The following is a 21,507-nucleotide window of genomic DNA, read 5'->3' as shown; positions in this document are numbered from 1 at the left end:
CCCTCTCACCTTTTAGTAGTATTATAGTATCATCCCATCTCCATGGCCATGGGAAGTGGGGGCATCTTCGTCCGTCCGTACAATCCATCCTATAACGTTGTTCCCATCTACTACTTAGATTATATATTTTTTATTTAATTAATTATAATCAGCTTCCTCTTCTTCTTTCTTTAGATAATATGAGATCGATCATCACAATTCACAATTAGTTAGTTAATTAATCATTGAGAAAGTTCGTACGTGTGTTTGTGTGTGTCGGATCCCGATATATGTTATGTCTGAATGGCTTTTTCGATTGTCCGTCCTTTTCAACCAAAATCGATCGATCTCTCTCTTCTTCTTCTTCTATTTTTTTTTTTTTGTTTCTGTTAGCCCTAGCTTAGCTTGCTTATTATATATATATTACTCATCTTTTATCATCTCAATTAATCTTTAATATATAAATATATATATTATTATTATTACAGGTTCCATTTGCTGTCGGAATTCGACAACGGGAAACGTAGCTGCCGTAAGCGACTCGCTGACCATAACCGGCGCCGCCGTAAATGTCACCAGTCAACCTCCGCCGCCCACGACTCTGCTGGCAAGCCAACTCCAAGTACTTTCTCTCTCTTACAAATTAAATTTAAAAAATCATCTCTCCCTCTCTCTCTCTCTCTCTATATATATATATATATAGCTAATTAATTAATTGTAACTTAACTAATGCGAATGATGGTCTGCGTGCAGAGTCACCCAACGATTCGGGTATGAAATCGTCTCCGTCACCATCCAAGACGCCGACGACGATTTCATTGGAGTGTTTCAGACAAAGGCAGTTCCAAACGACAGCTAATTCGTCCTCCACGTCAGCTTCTTCATCCTCCAATTCAATGTTTTTCTCAAGCGGATAGCTTTCAGTTTCCAGCGAGATAATCTATCTGCTTAATTAATTATGACAAGTTTAGTCGCACTGCTATTGTTTAAACTAGTCGATAATGTAATGCTTTTCTTTTCTAATCTTCTTGTTTCTCTCCTTGTCATACGTTTTAAATTTGTTTTTTTTTTTTTGTGACTTAATTAGTAGAGGTTTAAATAATTAACCAACAACTTGAATGATTCTTATTAGACTTCTAAATAGTCCCAGTCCCATACTAGTATGTACTTATTAGTTACTCCTATCAATTAGTATTTATTTAAAAAAAAAAAAAATTGCAAGTGTGAAATGAATAGGAGAATATTATTGCTGGTAAAAGAAAAGACCGGGGAGCGTACTGGTGCATGGTGGTTCGTTCATCGTTTATTCATTTCGGGGAACTGAATTATTTGACTCTGTCGTCATCTATATATGTCTGAATCTGAATCTGATGATGATGATGATGGTGCTGCCTCGAATTTTCCTTGAAAACTACAGGAAACCAATTTTTTAGAAAGTGACTGATCGATGACGGCCACGTGGTTTCCCCTTTTTTCCTTTCTTTCTTTTTACGATTATAACATCAGAAAAAAAAATGGTTGAGAGAGAGGTCTCGTTGTCCCCCATTTTGAAGCTAAAAAATCATACTACTTATTTACAAAACTTTGTTAGATTTTAAATAATCCACGTGATTTTACATCCCCCCACCCCAGCTTTAATTTTCACTTTCATTGGTTGATAAATAAGTTAATGCTAGCTAGGCTATTAATTATCCCACAACAAACATAAGAGAAAAAAGGCCATCTTAATTCCAAGCAAAAAAATGTGGATCATCTAGTCTAGTACACTAGCGTATACTATTATTTATTTAATTAATTATAATATGCTGATCAGCTAGCGTACTTGATTAACTAGTTAGTTTACTTGTAGTAGTACTATGTACAACACAACGCTTTTAATCAGTTGTAACCTTGTGTAAAAATTCATGAAAGATATGGGATACAGTTGTGGAAGATTGATTAAAAGCTCCGAGTGTTGCATTTGGCGTATACATTATGAGTCCTCCTCCTCCCTAATTAAATTTTAAGCTAAGAGCTGCCAGGGTGTGGGACCTCGTTTACAAACGTGTCATATTTGGGTTGGGTTGGACAAATTAAGTGGTTGCGCTTCGGGGTCTGCGAGCTAATTTTCAGCAGAGCGATACACGTGATCATTTTCTGGCACTAAGCGTCCGGTGTGGTGGCGGTGGTACTGGTGGGGATGAACCAAATAAAGCCCAACCATTAACACACTAGCTATTAATTATTATTATTATCCCTTCCTTAATTTCAACTTTTAGGACACGGAGGCAAACTAAATGCTGCTGATTTTTCGACGACTAGCTAGCTAGACTATTAGGGGTTCTGTTTATGGACGGACCCGCCTGTTGTCTTGCTTGTAGTATATTTTAGAATTTCTGTATATACAGAATATGTACACAACCTAATAAGTAAGTTTTAATTTGTAACTCTTTTACGTGAGTGACTTGGATCGGACTTTGATTTCCTGAATCATGCAATTTTATCTGACGACCCAACTTATGTATTTATTTTAAGATAATAACAATAAACAGACAAGAAACAAAAATAATGATTACAACGATATACTATATATATATATATTGTGTTGCTGTAAAGTCAAATGATTACGAACATTTTAAAAATAATGAAGAGGAGGAGGCTGAATCATTTTTTCATCCAAGGACTTTGGGAAGATCAGAGCATCCCAACGTCTTGACTTAATTGTTTTTTTTTAAGGTTAAGGTTTTGATGAAACCCAACTGCCTCGATTATATACGCACGTCACCACGTGTACAGTATATACTAGGAGAATCACTTTTTCATGTTGAATAAACCTTAAACCTAATCCTATTCTAGAGGATGATTGGACTTGAGTGGAAGATATCTTTCCGTGTTTGATACTAACATATAATATTTACTGGCCCTTTTAATTAATGAAACACCTAAAATTACTGTTACTCTCTTAGACATTGGGTTTTGGGGAGCGTGCGTTAATAACTTGATTAATAATTTCAAAGTCAGGTATACCGTATACATAATTTTTTGGGACTTTTAGTACTACTTTACAAAATAATTTAAAACCGATGCAGGAAATCGAAATTGATTTATGGACCAGTATCAGAGTTGACGAGCCCAACAGATTCCTTTTGAGCCCACTATCATTTCAACCTCATCGCGTTTCCTCAAGAAATATGTCTTCTTTATGGTTTCCACTTAAAGAAATATGATCATCATTTTTTTGAATTATTAAGAGATTTCGGATCTAGGCTAGTACATCCCCTCGGGCCAGGAATCAGAACATTTTATATGGTCCTTTCCCAAACGCCGTCCCTCGAACTGGCGACCTCTAGACTTTGCCAGAAAGTCTTTACCAATTGAGCTATCGACGCTTGATAACATGATTATCATTATAAAAAAAAACACGATTATGTTTTCTTTATCGAACGAGGAGGTAAAAAATGCACGATCTGTATCACTATTCAGCGATAATGATTGTTTCCATACTAGTATATACTTGGAATGTTTTCATATGAAATGCCACGACTAAAATGGTTGAACAATAACCTTTATTTAAAAGTTTAGTCACGATTGGTACTTTTCGTAGTCGGTATACAAGAATATATATACTAGTAAAGAAATGAACAGATTAAGAAGGATATATCATATATGTATGTATAAATTGGACCGACCTTGTTACATGTGCTAAGATCATCATTAGTGGAGTAACCCACAATAGTTACTCTCATACTAATTAATTATATAATTAATACTAAATTAAGTAAAGTAACCCTAAGAGAAACTTAAGCAAAATTTCCCTATTACTAGAGAACTCAAAAGAAGGTTCATGTTTTATTTTAAATGATGGTGTTTATGTGACTGATTTGTTGGTGTCTATGTGACTGAAATATTATGTGTTTACAAAATTGTTGCTATGTGTTTACAAACACAATCTCGATGTCAACTTGAAAAATAATCCGAACAAGGTAACAAGTTACAATGTCATTTGAATCCAAAATAAAAAATACATCTAATTGTCTTGCTGCTTAAAACCTGCAACTACAGCTCTCATACTTAAAACCTGCAACTCCCACCCTTAAAACATGCAACTACACAAACCTGCAACTCCCATAATTAAAACCTACAACTCCCACAGTTAAAACTTGCAACTACACTTAAAACATGCAACTCCCACCCTTAAAACCTGCAATTACAAAAACCTGCAACTCCCACAGTTAAAACCTGCAACTACAACTCCCATCGACTACTTCTTTGTGTGAGTGAGTGTTTCAAGAGCATTTCCTGATCATAGTCATTAAGATCATCAAAAAATATCCCTCCAAGTCCTGGTCTCTCATCACGGTGCTGAAAACAAAGATCAAAGAGTTCTATAACATCTTTCAAAGGCCTCACAAAAAGAATAAGGGCTTATCACAGTCCCTGAGCTGTTCCTACCTTTTCCAATTTTTAATAACATCCCTAAACACAACTTCAGAGCTTAGGATTTTAAACTTAAGATGTCACACAAAACACAACACACACCTTTATGTAAAAGCAGTCATCACACCACTTCTGGAAACGGGGATAGAAGGAAGGATCGAATTTGTCACAAGCTTGCTTTTGAATCTACAACAAGAAAGACAAATTTACATGTAAAAAATGCTATCAATCTCCCAGTACCTTCATAGCAGTAAAAAAAGAGGGCAAAACTCAGTTGCATAATTATATCCTTGAATTAGAACCAGAACATGTAAACAACTTTCCAATATTATGGAAATCGACACAAACATCAAACTAATCTCGTAATCTACACCTAATAAGTCAAATCGACACAAACAATTAACCATTCTAACAATCAATCGGATTAATCTGAATCCCTACCAAATATCAACCACTCGAGGCTAATTACAAACACATGCAATCAATCAGAAATGAGAAACGAACCTTCTCCAGATTCGTTAGGGTTTGGACCTCGCCGTTAGCTTCAGGGCACCACCAGAAATAGCTGTCGTCGTTGTTCCACCATATAGAAACCTCCACCGTCGTTTATCATGACAAACGAACCGTCAGCTGTAATGATTCCGCCAATCTGGAAGCCATCACCTCCGGGTAACCAACCAACCATAAGATCTAAGTCGGAAAACTCAAAGGATTCGACGTGAATCCATTGATTATTCCCGATTTCACATCAATCGGTTGTTCTTCTCTCGCTTGTTCGACAGAGAAGAGAAAGAGAAAGTCGGGAAGAAAGAAGAAGAAATTGGGGAAGAAAAAAAATCCCCTTTTATATTTACTCAACATCCACTAATATAACGTCACATAGCGTTCTTAAGGGGTTGCTTCAGATCCTTCCTACAACATCGATTCTCTCTTATTTGGACTATTAATGAGTTTTTTATTAAGAATTTGGGGCCCAATTTCATGAATAACCCATAGAGAACTTACCACTAATGATGCTCTAAGTAGTACTTGGCGTACTCACTTATTTACATTCTATAACTAGATTTTAACTACCGCAAGACAATATTTTGTAATTAAAAATTTTAAGTTATATTTGTTAATTTTGTTTGTTTTGTTTAGTATTTAAGATTGTATAACTCCATTTTGATGGTTAGTTTTAGGAGATAACTCACGATATACTGAGGGATATTTTTTGTAACTAAAATTTTTTAATAACCATATTTATGTAAACTCAAATCGGCTCTATCACATCACCCGCAAGCATTTAAATTTTCTTTTAGGAAGTTTTTTTAATATTTAGATTTCTTATTGAAAAGTATTTTAACTATGGATACTAATTTCTTATAGATTTATTTTTATAAATATTTTTTGGAAACTAATTTAAAGTACGACTTAAACTAATTTTGGTAGACAAAAACTGCTTAAAATATGATCTTATATATTAATGTAGATAATGCCAATATAGGATTTTCAAGAGGGATAATCTATTTTCTCTTATTTAAATGTGTTTCTATTGTTTACAAATAGAAAACTTTCGTTTAAATGGTCTAATCTCATATTAAAATATTTTGTGTGTTTTACTATAGTAGATAATCCATAAAAACTATGTAAATTCTAATCCACTTAATCACATAACACCCGATCATTTAAATCTATTTAAGCAATTTTTTTCAAGGATCTTCTATGTAACAGAATTTTTACTTTGTCAAATATACTTAAAAAATGTAAATATAGATTTTGGTGTCCTTGCAACAAAGTAGTATTTTTATTACATTTATGTGGGTTGGATTTCAAAGAACTATAAGTTGTGTATTTTTACTATTAATAATGTTAATATTTTAATAGTTTTTTATTGTGTATTAAAGTTATGTGATTAAAATTTTTTGTTTTTAGATTTAACATTAAGCATAGTGTACTTAATTTAGTAACTTAGTATTACAACTACAACTAAACACTTAGAGATATCAAAGGAGATTTACACTCATCATCATACATGATACCAATTTCAATTATAACCCTTTTAAGCATTTGATTTGTGAGCTCCTAAACGTTTTATCAAAATAATATTTTCACATTAAGATATTTTAATTTTTCTATTAAATTAGATGATTTATAATACTACATTTAATGATTTAATTAGTTGGAGAAAATGGTATTTTATTGTGTTGTATAATAATTTACAATTTATTAGACCAAATCCCAAAAACCCATGTACAACTCAACCCATTACATTAAAGATTATATATAGAAAAATACCATATAAACTCATTAAAATGAATCGTAAGTTGAGAAATTACAATCATCATCTCCTTTGCCTCCAAAAAAAAATTAACTTGTTTTGGAAATATGATTCCTGAAATAAAAAATCAAAATTATTTTAAGAATTTATTAAAATTTCCACAGAATTTTAATATAAATTTATAAAAAAAATGAAAACATAAAGCAGCATATTATAAGAAGAAACGTTTAAAAAAAAATGAGTAGAATATTAAGTCAATAACGACAATAGCATACAATAAGAAGTATCACAAATATTTCTTCTTGTTCACTGTCTTCAATATTGTCTTAATGTTACCTACAACCACAAATGCAAAATAATTGTGGACAAACATGTATTACACAAAGGGTCAACAATACTTTTTAAACAAAAATTATCGGTAAAATACAAAAAGAGAAGGGAGATTAGAGAAGCAGCTTTTGAGGTACCAAGGAGTCTGACTCCATAAACCTTAACGATCACAGATATTTTAAGATAGACCTTTCTCAGATCCCGCCACTACTCCATTTAAAACTTAAAACATATTTCGTATTTCTCTGATGAGTTAAACATTTAGATTATAGATTGTTATTTATAGAGGAGTTGGTTTGAGAATATTTTGGTGATCAGGTAAAAAATCTCATATACAAATTTGGAAGATGAAGAAATCGCTCAATCACTATATGAATGATACACATAGTTAATGAAAGTTTACAAAAAAAATATGTATTAATATAGTTATTCCTACGAATGATTTAGGGAATATTATTAATGTTATTGTGATAGCATGAAATATTAGAAATAGCTTCCGATTTTAATGGACTTTCATTTTGGAAAATAGCATTAATAATAGCAATAAAGTGGAGATATTAAAGGAAACTATAAACCAATAGAAATTTGATTGATTTTTTCGATTTTTTTAGGAAATTATAATCAAATTATTAATATAATCGATTTGATTTCCCATATTTTAATTATTGTCTTCTTGTACAATTTTTTAGGGATCAATATTGCAAAATAACAATTTAAATAAGTATAAATAAAATGGTAAAACCCAAAATGTATTTAAAAATGTATATAGATGAATGTTTCTTTCCCACCATTCGTATTTATTATATATATATTCCGTTTGTCCACGCACAATAATCAATTCTCGTACCAAATTCAAATTGTCATTCACGTACCGGTTGATTATAGACACACACACGGGCGCACGTGTGTATATGTTTACATACACACCCAACCAAACTTATAAATTAAGAAAAACATCACCTCTATCCAATGGCTAATACTATCAGTACTACTTATGAACGTACGTCTATGGTTAGTTTTTTTGGGTCAAAAGTCAATGGTCGATGGTAAGTTTTACGAAAGGTTTTAAGCCAAGAAGAAGAAAAAAAGAGAGAGATAAAGTATAATGGAATTTACTAGTTATTAAACTTTGCTGATTAAGAAAACACAAACTCACGCCAAACACACATTCATTTTATATACTATTATATAGTAAAGAATAAATACAGAAGAGTAAAGGATGAGAGAAAAGGTCGTGGGCTAAATAATTTAAAAGTCACACAGCTCCAAAGATTATTATAATTAATTTAAATATTGTAATTATGCCTTTTGTTTAGTTTGAAACTAACACATGACATCTTTGAGAAGCTTGTACCTTCGTGTCGCCGTCCTAGGCGACGGCGCTCCGCCTCCAGATCCGGCGACGCTCTTGGCCACTTGATCATGACGGTTATTGTTATGCTTGATTCGACCGCGGGACGAATAGTCCGATCGGTTTGTGAACTCATCATGTTCAAAATTATTTAAGGATGAAGAAGAAGACTTCTTTGAAGAAGAACCGCCATCATGTGTAGCAACGTTGCTCAGCTTCCGACCGTCGCTCCGGCACCAGTCGCAAATCTCGGTAGGCTCAGCAAACTCACTGTAGTAGTTGCTGCAGTAACTATATATTCGAGAAACCCATTAATAAATTATATTAGCCGTGAATGGGCGCGGTCACTCGCGTTAACGCACAAAGATGGAGGAGATAGGAGAGAGGAGGAGCTAGGAGTACTTACGAGTGTTGGAAGCGACTGCGGCAGTGACCGCAGATGAAGAGCTTGTCGGGAAAACCTACGTCGCCGCACATGCAACACACTCTCTCCATGATCTTCACAATCTTTTCTTATATATTTTCTTTCTAAATTAATTAAATCCAGAGAGAAAGAGAGATAAAGATCGAAGGTTTTAATATATAATGAATTAGATGAAGGCGGTGATGTTAGGCTATTTATATACTATATATTTAAACCCCACAAGCTATAGCAAAGCCTCTATTACTCTATATATATATATATGTGTATTGCACATAATATAGTATATGATACTTTATATATGCGTGTTATTAAATGTACAGGTAGAGCAGAGAGCTTTGCGAGAGAGAGAGAGAGAGACAACCTTAAAAAAGGGGAGGTTTTGTAAATGACAGCTTTGTCCTTCCATTGTGATTCTTTTTCATCCATACTGGACTCATCTCCTCGCCTACTATATAGAAAGCGCGTGTTAGAACAACATAGATGCAGCAATTAATATAATGCGTTTAGGTATCTTTGTTATTCGTATCATCAAATCCAAATTTTTAGGCTTTTCACTTTCAACTCATACATACAACATATATATCATCTATTTCACTGTTGACGTGACGAAACGTCTAGCTGGTGTGGGAGTGAGCGTAAGTGTGAACAAAACAGTGTGAGGCGACAATTAACAACAACACCAACAAAAAAAAGACGCAAATTAAGTTGATCCAACTTAATTAGTGTTTTAGTACTGCTGATTTTTCCCATAAAGCGGATAAGGACGCTCGTGACATTATTACTTCTGCGTTTTGTTGGGGTGGAGAGGTAGTCTAGCTAGCAGTAAGACCAACTTTAATGGGAGAACACCCAATGTGTTCTAAGCCCAATTAAATTAGAAAAATATTGAATAATAGGCTTAAAACATAATTTTTGATCTTAAAGTAGAATTGATTTAAGGATAGTTCTTGTGTACGTGGCGGGAGTGGTTGAGAGTTTTCTCAATCGAGATTATTTCCATTTCTCTGTTTCTCTCCCAAACGCGTATAGGTTTTATTCGAGAAAGAGAGAAAACGGCGATAGCTTCGATTTCTTCATCTTCGCCGATTAATTTGTATTCCGGCCATTCAAACACCAAAATCGAAAGCTCTTCCGTGTAGAAGTCGATCTTTGCATAGCTTTTCTGACAAATCCGTTTAAATTCTCATCTTTTGTCGATTCACCAAGTTTCGCGATTTGAAGGCGAAGTCGAAATCTTCTACCTAAGCCTTTGTCTCCTCGTCTCCTTTGTCTGGCAAATCTCATCTCCGGCGATATAGACAAGGTAGTCCCGTCGTTTCCTCTGTCAGTCATTGTTTGTTCGATGTTTCATCGATTTAGGGTAAAATTGAAATCTGTGAATTAGGTTTGGGTTTAGTAACATGGTATAGGGTTTAGGGTCATCTGTCAATTAAAGGTTTTGATTAATCAATATAGGATTTTAGTGAGCTTGCAGGATGTATGACTGAATTCTTAGTATTGTATGTTGTATTTGAAATCAACCTTAACACTGATTAACTTTAATCGATTTTGTTTTGTTTATGAGGCTTGTAGGTGAGCTTAACCAGGGCAAATTTAATCGGATGACCATCAACAAACCTGCATTTGCTCGAAACTAAAAGGTAAGTCACACTCACTATATGTAATGCAAGGTTGGTTTCCTAATTTGGGTTGGTTTCCTGATTGAGAATATATGGAACAAATTTGGACATTAAACAATGTATTAATTAAATAAAATGTTTGTGTGCTTTAATTAATTAAGTAATATGTTTGTTTGTTTGTTTGTTTGTTTTTTATTTACAATATTTTTTTTGTTTCATTTGAATTTGGTATTGTATTTTGAATTTTAGTAAAAAATTTTTTAGTTTGCAATTTAAATATAATTTTTAAAAGTTTTTAAAATTGTAATATGTTTAAGATTATTATATTATTAAATCTTATGATCTTACTCATGTTCTCCCAATAACTAACTTCTTAACAAAAGATCTAAACTAATGATCTTATATTATTTTCATAATATTTTTACTCTAACACCCAAAAGTATTCTCCAGTTAAAGATGCCCTAAAACATTGAATCCAATTCTTCGTGTAACCCTCTAGCCTATGGCTCCATTACTTCATTTCTCGTTTCCTTTTTTTTTTCATTCTTCTTCTTTTTATCGTCTAGCAGGTGGATATTATTGGCTAAACAAATTATAGCATTATGTTTATGGATCGAGATGGATTTAATGAGTAGGGTTAGGTTAAATACAATTTGGTACACATTTATTGTTAGCTTTTACCATATTTATTGCGGTTTGTGTCTCTCTCAGTCTTTTTTTAAAAGAAAAATTTAGAAAACAGTTATAATGTTACTATTACAGTATCTTAATGAGGGACGGGAAATAAATTCACAATAAGGCAACTTTGATGAGACTCGACGACGTGCAGTGCAAGACTTCGAGAATCGGTGGGAAGAAAAGATAAAAGGGCGATCTGATGATCTTGCCGGTGGTTTCCTAAGCTTAAACGGACGGAGCGTGATCCACGTGGCAGATTCCAAGCGACAGTTTTGGAGTTTGGTTGGCCATGTTAAACTGAAACACATGCATGCACGCATGCCCTCTCTCTCTCGTCCTCCCTGAATATTTCTATTAATTATATCTGGGGATGTTTAAATAAAACCCATGTAGGCAATTCGGTTGCCAATCCTTAGTTCGAATGTCAGGTTGTCACCTAGTTTTTCTAATTAATCTTGTCTTTACAAACTAATGCAATATCAGTGTGTACTTTGTTCATGTAATAATAACCTATAAAAACATACATGTGAATAGAAGAAAGTGGACCTAAGTGAAGTGATCCTTGCCTTATACTTGTTGTAGTGCGCCTCACATGATTTACTTTAGAGTTTAGTCCCATTTCCGAGAATTAGGAATTTATTTTTGTTCACCATTTTTTATTTCTTTTTCATTAGACCATCTCCACTCCAGAACCTCTATTCACTTACTTTAAATTAAACTAATCATATAATTAATATTTAACTAAATAAAGCAATCCAATAAAAATTTAAACAAAATTAACCTTACATTAGAGAACTCCTATTAAGGTTTCTTTATTTATCAAATTTTAAATTTTATTATTTATCAAATCTTTAAAATTATTAAATAATTCAAAATAACAAAACAATTATTTTAATTACTTATATATTACATTAAAAAAATTAACAAAAAAATTTTACATGATTCAGAACCTTCAATATCAGCCTATATTTGTGAGAAATCCTCTTCATTAACCACAACCTTGATGCCATCATGAGGGGATTCGTCCACACTCTTCGGCTCCTTGGCAAGCTGCTTGATAACATTGGGTGGTAGATTCTCATTACTTGCCTGGCACCAAAGAAGACAAATCAGTACAGGCACAACTTAAAAGGCTTTTCATAAGTTACCAAACAAGCACAATTCATAGCAAGAAATAGAGAGTGAGAGAGTTACCATGGAGAATAATAAGCACAAAAAGGACCCTCCGGAAAATCTCTTGTCCACAGACTCAGATAAGCAGGGCAAAGCAGCAATGTGATAAGATCCTTTTTCTGGTCTTCAAGGCTCAAATGCGATGAAACTGTTAAAGAACCAAAGTTATTAGCGTCGATTAGTTAACAGATTGGTCTAAGCAACAACATTCATTCACAGCATAAACGTTTCATCAACATATCAATTTGTCAAAATCATTAATTCAGTACCACACCGTAATGAACTATTAAGAATAGTAAGGCAATTGAGCAAAGCCGATGAAGAAAAATCTAAACTTGAAGCTCATGGAGAAGAGTGAAGATACGAATTAACAAAGAGTCAAGCACAATAACAGTGACCAGACCCTCATTAGAACGAAACACATCAGATATACGCCAACGAATTGAACAAATCAATAGAAAACACATTTTTTCACAAATTGAAGTTATGAAACAGAATCTGATCGGATCATTGGATTATACTTGTTTCCCCTAAAATAATTTAACTGGGCAAGAAATTAAAGTCTCATCTTAGCTCTCTCGATTCTAAAATTAGGTGTTGGAGGAAGAGAAGGTGGAGTAACCCTGACTCGATCTTTAAAAACAAGAAACTAAAAAAAAAAGGGACTTTACATTTTGCTCATCATCATCAGTATTATAACTCCAACATCATACAAAAGAACAACAATGTAGATGCCATCTATGATTCCAAAAAACCAAACTTCTCTCAATCAATTTACGAAAGCACACATATCTCAATCATACCAATCGATCTAAGGATGCATCCGACTAAGGTAAGGAACAAACCAGACAAAAAAACAATCAAAATAAAAAATTTATCGGAGAAGTAAGAAAACTTACAAGAGCAATATATCAAGAAAGCTGCTTCTCCAATATCATAAGTGATAATGCCATTTTGTTCCCGAATCGTCAGATCGATCTACACAAATATTGGATTACTATCACTCCGTCGAGAGAGAAAAGAGTGAGATAGTTTTGCGAGAAAAATGTAAATAGAAAGAAAAAAAATTACTTTTCTATTTTTCATTAACCAACTAAAAATTGACACGTGTTGTTCCTTATGAGTTGCTTCCGATGCTCCATAGAGAAACGCTTCTCTCATAAATTAGCCTTTTTGATTTATTTTTAGAGGTTAAAAATACTGAGCAATGGAGTGAGTATCTCCAGTGGAGATGCTCTTAGTTACTCTCTTTCCAACATTCAAATTTAATTTATAACTATTATGTTGAGCTAAAAAATGACAAACTATGATTCGGGATGAAGTTTCGAATATGTACAGTGATTTAAAAAGGTATATATATATATATATATATATATATATATATTTGTATTAGTAAAATATTAGCAGTTATGCATCAAAATATGTAACTTGAAATTAAAGAAGAGACGTATATAGAATGTAATATAACAGCAGATCGATGATACAGTACGTAGAATTGTTTTTGGATGGTCTGATATATAATCATTCGAGACAAGTGGAGAACCCTACCTCTCGATGACTTTTAGGTTTATATGTACTCTGCTTAAAAGTTTCGGAATCAAAATGATGATGATCGTATCGTATATTTGAAAAGAAGCCAATAATGAAGATGCTTTTGCTTTGTTGGGTGAAAATTAATCAATGATGTTCGACTATCATCATGAGTTCCCAACACGATCAAATAAAATAAAAAATTACTAACAAGGGTGCTCCTTTACCTTAATATTGTGGATGGATTCAAAGACAATATGGAAATCCACACGAGTTACGTTAGTGGGCAATCAAGAAACTAATAGGTAAGACACTTGAACTTTGTTGTTGTTGTTTCAATTAAGTCCACGAAAGTCACTGTTCACTAATTTGTTTAGTCAGCTTCCCATCAGAATCGGAATCGGGTTGTTGGAAGTGGAAGCTTCGATAATATTTATTGAATACGATTTATTTTTCTATTGATTTTGAGAATACGAAGCTTCCACTTCGATTTGGAAAATGATGGTTTGACCAGTAAATAAGTAGTGTGAATGAGATGCTGCTATTGCTAATGCCCTGGTCAGGTTAATAGTTATAGTATGACGTGTAAATAAATATACGTTAGAAGACCGTCTATTGGGCCGTAAATACTTTAGAGGAGTCGGGTAATAGAAGGCCCATTAATGATATAAATGGGCTTATCCAGCAGCGGCGGTGTTTCGACGTATATAGCTGGTTTGGAAAGGCCAAAAAAACACAAACCCAAACACAAAGGCAAAAAAAAAAAGCTTGACGATTACGATCAATCAAATCTCTCTCTCTCTCTCTCTCAGCGGACGGATCTCCGAGAGCGTTCTCGTTAATCCCTAGCAGCTACTCTTTGGATCCCCCCACCCTCTTGAAACCCTAGAAGAGCCCTCTCCCCCTCCCCACCCGCTTGTTCCTGGCAATAAATTACCATAGCATTTCGGATCTCAGATTTTACCATGCTGATGATTCCTTCCAAGGTCGCCGGTCATACCCGGTTCTTGCTCCAGAGCCTTCATGATTCCGATGCCGACTCCATCGCCAAAGAGCTTTCTCAGGTACTTACTTATATATTCATTCTCTCTGATGTTTCCTAGCGCATATTTTTATTTTTTATTTTTTTTTTGTTTCTTCTGATTTTGTTGTTTTGTTTGCTTGTTCACTTTGTGATTTTGAACTCTTTTTTTTTATTTTATTTTGCAAATGCTAGTTGTTTGATTTTGGAGTGGAGACTAGTATTCCAGTTCTCAAGACCTGCTTAGATTGCTTCACCGTCCGGAAAAGCCAGCCAGATACGCTGTTACAGCTTGAGAAAGTAGTATCCTTAGTGTTTAAACGTGTGATGAAATTGCCGAATCTTGGAACCCTGCTCTCTCACGCCCTGAAAGATGTTGAGCTTACTCAGTCATTTCTGGATGATTTGACTGATACTTTGGAATTTTCAGTCTCTGACAAAATTGCCTTTGCTCTGGCCCTCACCGTTTTTGATAGATTGGATGCAAAGACAACTGGTAAAGCCTTTCTCACTCTCTTCTCTTCTCTTATCTCTTTTTCGCTCTTGTTTTTCTTACTCATGGCATTTTCTTCTTTCCCTTTTTTTGTAGGACGCAACTTTTTATTGGCCGAGATTGAGCAACTCTGTGCCAATACCGGCCAGATTGATTCATCTGAGCAAATTCAGAATGTTCTCTTGTTTCTCCAGAGTTCTGAGGATCTTTCCAGGCATTTGGATTCCTTCTTACAGATTTTGTCTTATGCTCAACCTAGTGATGATTTCTCTTTTGCTCTCACACCTATCCTCTCCGACGTTCATGAAGCTGATGTTTTCAGGTGAGTTGCTTCCATCTGTTTATCCCTTTTATTTTATTTTCTTTCTTTCTTATGTTCTGGATCTGTCTCTCAACTATTTTCCTGTTCTGCTGTAGGAGCATGGGTTTTCACTGTGATTCTGCTGAAAACGAGTTTGATGCTATCTTAGCTGAAATCGATAAGGAAACAGGTGTTGGAGATCTCATGGGAGAATTAGGTTGTGGATTCACTGCTGATGCCCAACAATGCAAAGAGATCTTGTCTAGTTTTGCACCGTTAAGAGAGGCTACTATCTCAAGAATTCTTGTCAATGTTGCTCGGACATGTGCTGATCTTGAAGATAATCACACCACCTTTTCAACATTCAGTTTAGCCCTTGGTTCCTGCATTCCATCTGAGCCTCCCACGCCAAAGTCGTGGAATGTTGATATTCTAGTTGATACAATCAATCTGCTTGTGAGTTATCTGAAACACTATTACTCTGTCTAATCAAGGTCACTGATAGTTTAAGAAACTCAGTTTAGCCTTTTTATTTATCTCTTTTTGTTTGAGACTATCGTCCATTCTTTTATCGATGGATTTGTGAAGACGCATCTAGCTTATCTGTTAAGTTCTATCTGGTTCTTGCTCTTATGATTTTATGGCAAATCAGGCTCCTGGCACAAGCTGGAGGAAAGTAATCGAGAATCTTGATCATGATGGATTTGACATCCCTAATATGGAGTGTTTCGCGTTTTTCATGCGGCTCTATAAAACCGCTTGCAAGGTGTGTTCTCATAATGGCTAATTTGTCTGTTTAAAAATATGTTTGCTTCATTTTGTTGTTTAAGGTTTAATCTGATTCTTGCAGGAGCCATTTCCTCTTGATGCTGTATGTGCGTCTGTCTGGAAGAATATGGAAGGTCAATTATCCTTTCTTAAGCATGCAATATCTGCCCCACCAGAAGTTTTCACCTTTATGCATTCTCCAAGGAAGCTGGTGAGACACCACACATACATGTTTAGAGATGCTCTTCCTTGATACTGTCACTATTCTGACCAGCTGTTTTCCAGGTATATAATGATAACATGCACAGCCATGAGCAACAGTTAGGACTATCCAATCATGCATGGCTGTCGCTGGATCTCTTGGATGTTCTATGCCAATTGGCCGAGAGAGGTCATGCTGTTTTGGTTAGTTCGTTGCTCCAGTATCCACTCACACATTGTCCTAGAACCTTGCTTCTTGGAATGACACACATCAAAGTAATTTTCCGTGACTGTTTTTTGGTGGTATATGCTCGTAATATCGCCTTTTTTGTTTGCTAAGTATGTCAATCCTGTTGATGCAGACTGCTTATAATCTCATCCAGCGAGAAGTGGTTTCTGCTATTTTTCCAGTCATAATAACGAATTCCCAGGAGAGTGGTTTTATCCTTAATATCTGGCATCAGAATGCAGAACTCTTTCTGTGGGGGATTTTAGGTGCCCAAAATCTTAAAGCAGACAGCATGCTCCGAATAATTGAAATCTGCCATGAGCTAAAGGTGATATGTTGTATTGAAAATGCGTGACAGTGGCTCAATTGATCTCATTATAATGTCTTTTTTTGTCTTTTCTTACAACAGCCTCACTGTGTCTCTATACTAATTAGGGTTAATTTATTTATTTATTTCAGATTCTCCCTGTTGTCTTAGAATCAGTTCCAGTCTCGTTCAGTATCAGATTGGCAGTCCTTGCATCATTGAGAGGTCTTTTGGACATTGAGAGCTGGTTGCCAAACTGCCTACATGTGTTTAAGGACCTCTTTGCTGAGGTAACACATTTTTTCACAATCTAATTTCTAGTACTTCAGTGTTTTTTTAAGAGATGAGAAGATGGTATCTACATTTAAAATTTATGTTTCTCATATTTCAGGAGTGTCTCAAATTTGTCAAGAATGTGCATTTCAGCGACTCAGAGGATTTTACCGCCAAACATTTTCACCCTTCTGATCCGTTATCAGATCTTCATCTGGATGCAACAACTTCTCTTTTGAAAGTTAGTTAGTTTCCCTTTTGGTTTGGTTTCCGGCTCTTCTGTTATTTCATATCTACCGAGATTAAATTGTTTGAACATGTATTGCAGGTTTTGAAAGCTCATGATAATGTGATTACTTCATCTCAACTGGTCGAGGAGATAGAAAAGGTCAATGCCGCAATTTTGGATTGTAATTCGAAACTGCAGAATGGCGAGGCTAAAGATTCATCAGCTTCCAATGCATATGGAGATGATGTTGAGGCAGAAGCAAACGCTTATTTCCATCAAATGTTTTCTAGTCAGTTGAGTGTTGATGCGATGGTTCAAATGCTTTCTCGATACAAGGACTCTTTAGTTCAAAGGTTTGATAATGAAAAACTTTTAACATTTGGGAGAAATTCAATTTCTTTCTTCATGCTTTCAGGCACATCATGCATAATGAATATAACGAGGTTGTTTTTTTTGGCAGGGAAAAATTAATTTTTGAATGCATGATCGCTAATCTGTTTGAAGAATATCGTTTTTTCCCCAAGTATCCTGAGAGACAGCTGAAAATAGCCTCCATCCTCTTTGGTGAGTGGGTCTTTTAAGAAGATGTTTTTATCAAATTTGAGCATCTCTTCTTCAGATATGTACTGTTGTCAATACATTCTCTTAAATCTGAGGATCTGCTGTGACTTGTACAAAATTTCAGGTTCTGTTATAAAGCACCAGCTTATAAGTTCCCTCACTCTGGGGATGGCCCTGCGTCTAGTCTTGGATTCTTTGCGTAAACCTGCAGATTCAAAAGTATGGATTCTTTTGTTATGTATTTCTGTCGCCCAGGTATTTCTGTGAGAGATCTATCATTGGCTCTCTTTCCCAATTATGCAGATGTTTCTCTTTGGAAGCAAGGCTCTAGAACAGTTCGTGAACCGTCTGGTTGAATTGCCTCAATACTGCAACCATATTCTGCAAATATCGCATCTGCGTAGCACTCACCCTGAGTTAGTCACTGTTATTGAACAAGCACTTTCAAGGATATCATCTGGTAATTTAGAGTCCGATGCCTCTGTTTCACACCCTGCTCCCTCGCAGTCTTCCCCTGGAAATGGCGAGGTAGAAGTTTGATTTAAAATTTCTTTTGAAAAAATGTGCTAATTGTCTTGCTATTGTTTTATTTGTTTGCTTTCTATTTTAAAATCTCTTTATATGTACTTGTCCTGTCATTCTTACAAGTTGATTCTGCAAATATCTTCATTTCGATCAATTTCAAACATGATATCAGATTCACAAGGTATTTATTGAAAAGGAGAAAGAAAACTCCTTGATCCTTTTCCTTTTAAGTATCATACCTTTTCAATTCTAGCCTCTTTAGCTTAATGTCAAACACTGTAAGCTTCTCGTTGTCTGAGTTGGCTCATAAGTTTTTTTAATTTTTTTTGGCAGTTGAGTGGTTCTAGCACTGGCCAATCTGCATTACAGCATTCTTCTCCCATACAGCTTCAACAGCAAAATGAAGTGCATATTGATGACCGCAGCAATGTGCTGCCATCTAATGACGCAAGGCCACTTCTGCCATCGTTATCAACCACTTCGGCTGATGTTTCTGTCATTCCAAGGGTGATGATCTTTTTTGTATTTTTCTTTTATGCCTATTTATGGGTGGAAGTGTCTCAATTTTTCACTTCACTAGTTGTTAATGCAGAATCCTGGCATTTCAACGTCTTCTTCAACCTCATCTGGTCTTGGTCGTCAAACTCGTGGAGCTACTTCGACAAGTAAACTCCAGTTAACTTAGTATATAAATGTTTTTTGAAATATGATAGGTACTTTTCCTAATCAAGAGAAGATTTTTCTTTCTAAAATTCGATTATCACAGGGTTTGGGTCTGCTTTGAACATAGAAACCTTGGTTGCAGCAGCTGAAAGAAGAGAAAACGCAATCGAGGTACTTTATTCAGATTTTTTTGTTCTGGTTACATTGCATAATGAATTGTCGATATGTCAACTGTATACTTTTTAGTATGAATGACAAGAATAAGACATTTCTTTTTTTCCCAGACTCCACTGCAGAATGTTCAGGATAAAGTTTCTTTCATAATCAATAATCTCTCTATAGCAAACATTGAATCGAAAGGGAAAGAGTTTGCTGATATTTTACCTCAACAGTATTATCCTTGGTTTGCACAGTACATGGTTATGAAAAGGTACTGATAGTTGTTTTTTTTAAGTTTGCAATTTATGTGTTGCTTCTGCGTCTTCTCTTATTGTTTTTCCTTCATGTGCTCAATTCCTGATAGAGCGAGCATCGAGCAAAATTTTCATGATCTGTACCTGAAGTTCTTGGATAAAGTTGATTCGAAGTTGTTATTTAAGGAGATACTTCAAAATACTTATGAAAATTGCAAGGTTAAATTTTCTTCCACAAATGATTTTGCGTTGATGGGTGAAGTTGTTGTTTAAGCAAACTTTAAATCCTTAATTTCTTTTGTTTGCAGGTTCTTTTGGGTTCAGAGCTCATAAAGTCAAGTTCTGAAGAGCGATCTCTTCTTAAAAATTTAGGCAGTTGGCTTGGAAAGTTGACCATTGGAAGGAATTATGTTTTAAGAGCGCGAGAAATAGATCCAAAATCCTTGATTGTGGAGGTATTTGTTGCTTTTTCCTTCATTTATATGTCAATCTTTTGTATTAACACTGTGAAGATGTGAACTTTATATTCTTTTCCTTTGCAGGCATATGAAAAAGGGTTGATGATTGCGGTCATTCCATTTACTTCAAAGGTTGGTGATCGTTAATCAGCGTTCTTACCTGTTCTAGGGTTGATGATTTGAGTTCTAATTTACTATCACTGCAGGTTCTGGAGCCATGCCAAAACAGTATTGCGTATCAGCCGCCCAATCCTTGGACGATGGCTATACTTGGGTTGCTCGCTGAGATTTATTCAATGCCAAACCTAAAAATGAATCTGAAGTTTGACATAGAGGTATCTGGTTTTAAGAAGTTTTTGGAAAGATGATTGTTCCTTCTCAGGATCACGAGTTGTTTGGCATAAATATACATATGTATATCTATATATACATTTGTATTCAATGTTTTTTTTTTCATCTCGTCAGGTTTTATTCAAGAACCTTGGCGTTGATATAAAAGAAGTAGCGCCAACTTCCCTTCTAAAGGACCGGAAGAGAGAAATAGATGGGAATCCTGATTTTAGTAACAAAGATCTTATCTCTCAGCCGCAGATGATATCAGAGCCTAAAACAGTTTCTCCTCTTAAGCAAATAGACCTACCTCTTGATGTTGCAAATTCTCCGAATACAGACGTTCCCTCGAAGTTATTATCACAGGTTATTTTATGTGTTCTTTTCGTTATCGACTTGTAGTGTCGTTTATATATCAATGATATTTAGCCACTTGCTTTGCTTTTTCTTTTCAGTATGTAGCCCCTCAACGTGTTTATCCTAATACTTTGATGGAAGAGGAAAAAGTGGCAACTCTAGGTTTGTCTGATCAGCTGCCGTCACCTCAAGGACTGTTCCAGTCAACTCCGTCCCCGTTGTTTTCTATCAGTCAGGTATGTTTTTATTATTAATGTCGATCAAAGTTATTATATATATGCTTGTCTCTCAAACCCATTCTACATTGAATGTCATGGCCAGCAGTTGTCAGCAGCACTTCCCAACATTGGAAATCATGTTGTTATTAATCAGAAGTTGAGCGGATTTGGTATGCACTTTCCATTTCAGAGGTTTGTGACGGAAGGTCTCCCTACTGCTGAAATCATTATGTTTGTAGTGCAATGATGGAATTTCCTTTCACACACTAATCTATCATCCATTTTCAGAGTGGTACCACTTGCCATGGACAGAGCTATCAAGGAGATTGTGTCTGGTATTGTGCAGCGAAGTGTTTGTATTGCATGCCAAACAACAAAAGAACTTGTGCTGAAGGTTGGC

General features: G+C 34.9%; 3 protein-coding genes and 1 long non-coding RNA gene across 6 annotated transcripts in view; 2 read left to right on the top strand and 2 right to left on the bottom strand.

The window, feature by feature from the left end:
* LOC104758307 (squamosa promoter-binding-like protein 8) overlaps window positions 1–1,101 on the top strand; it is a 2,532-nt gene extending 1,431 nt beyond the window's left edge. Inside the window, exons 2-3 of the mRNA XM_019241183.1 lie at window positions 464–601; window positions 733–1,101. Of these exons, the coding sequence (XP_019096728.1) occupies window positions 464–601; window positions 733–896 (302 nt within the window). The 3' untranslated portion in view covers window positions 897–1,101. The remainder of the gene's footprint in view (window positions 1–463; window positions 602–732) is intronic.
* Window positions 8,123–9,248, bottom strand: LOC104758293. The gene is made up of 2 exons (XM_010481132.1): window positions 8,743–9,248; window positions 8,123–8,627 (listed from the first exon to the last, which is right to left on the bottom strand). The coding sequence occupies exons 1-2, from the start codon at window positions 8,829–8,831 to the stop codon at window positions 8,309–8,311; spliced, it is 408 nt and encodes a 135-aa protein (XP_010479434.1). The 5' UTR covers window positions 8,832–9,248; the 3' UTR covers window positions 8,123–8,308.
* On the bottom strand, window positions 11,975–13,256 carry LOC104758286. The gene is made up of 3 exons (XR_762664.1): window positions 13,130–13,256; window positions 12,252–12,378; window positions 11,975–12,146 (listed from the first exon to the last, which is right to left on the bottom strand). It is a non-coding gene; the product is annotated as an uncharacterized LOC104758286 (long non-coding RNA).
* Window positions 14,507–21,507, top strand: part of LOC104758274 (CCR4-NOT transcription complex subunit 1) — a 14,147-nt gene continuing 7,146 nt past the window's right edge. The window contains exons 1-27 of one of the 3 annotated variants that reach the window (XM_019242494.1): window positions 14,507–14,824; window positions 14,977–15,277; window positions 15,371–15,596; window positions 15,692–16,031; window positions 16,228–16,341; window positions 16,426–16,554; window positions 16,629–16,820; window positions 16,907–17,101; window positions 17,233–17,370; window positions 17,472–17,594; window positions 17,682–17,935; window positions 18,043–18,146; window positions 18,268–18,362; window positions 18,447–18,671; window positions 18,841–18,849; window positions 19,002–19,175; window positions 19,261–19,333; window positions 19,435–19,502; window positions 19,616–19,761; window positions 19,855–19,963; window positions 20,053–20,199; window positions 20,287–20,334; window positions 20,409–20,537; window positions 20,668–20,898; window positions 20,988–21,125; window positions 21,211–21,299; window positions 21,396–21,501. In XM_019242494.1, coding sequence (XP_019098039.1) covers window positions 14,726–14,824; window positions 14,977–15,277; window positions 15,371–15,596; window positions 15,692–16,031; window positions 16,228–16,341; window positions 16,426–16,554; window positions 16,629–16,820; window positions 16,907–17,101; window positions 17,233–17,370; window positions 17,472–17,594; window positions 17,682–17,935; window positions 18,043–18,146; window positions 18,268–18,362; window positions 18,447–18,671; window positions 18,841–18,849; window positions 19,002–19,175; window positions 19,261–19,333; window positions 19,435–19,502; window positions 19,616–19,761; window positions 19,855–19,963; window positions 20,053–20,199; window positions 20,287–20,334; window positions 20,409–20,537; window positions 20,668–20,898; window positions 20,988–21,125; window positions 21,211–21,299; window positions 21,396–21,501 — 4,002 coding nt within the window. In that variant the 5' untranslated portion in view covers window positions 14,507–14,725. The remainder of the gene's footprint in view (window positions 14,825–14,976; window positions 15,278–15,370; window positions 15,597–15,691; window positions 16,032–16,227; window positions 16,342–16,425; window positions 16,555–16,628; window positions 16,821–16,906; window positions 17,102–17,232; window positions 17,371–17,471; window positions 17,595–17,681; window positions 17,936–18,042; window positions 18,147–18,267; window positions 18,363–18,446; window positions 18,672–18,840; window positions 18,850–19,001; window positions 19,176–19,260; window positions 19,334–19,434; window positions 19,503–19,615; window positions 19,762–19,854; window positions 19,964–20,052; window positions 20,200–20,286; window positions 20,335–20,408; window positions 20,538–20,667; window positions 20,899–20,987; window positions 21,126–21,210; window positions 21,300–21,395; window positions 21,502–21,507) is intronic. The other 2 variants (XM_010481115.2, XM_019242496.1) reach the window with 2 other exon arrangements.

Source organism: Camelina sativa, chromosome 3, assembly GCF_000633955.1.
Source record: "Camelina sativa cultivar DH55 chromosome 3, Cs, whole genome shotgun sequence".
Lineage (NCBI taxonomy): Eukaryota > Viridiplantae > Streptophyta > Magnoliopsida > Brassicales > Brassicaceae > Camelina > Camelina sativa.
Note: the sequence above shows the minus strand (reverse complement) of the source record. Positions and strands in the feature narration are given on the sequence as shown.

What these genes read in the sequence shown, in the direction of transcription:
- LOC104758293 (XM_010481132.1), bottom strand. Translation starts at nt 8,831, where the DNA reads ATGGAGAGAGTGTGTTGCATGTGCGGCGACGTAGGTTTTCCCGACAAG. An exon ending in CGCAGTCGCTTCCAACACTC is followed by an intron (nt 8,628 to 8,742) that starts GTAAGTACTCCT and finishes TCGAATATATAG; the next exon opens with TTACTGCAGCAACTACTACA.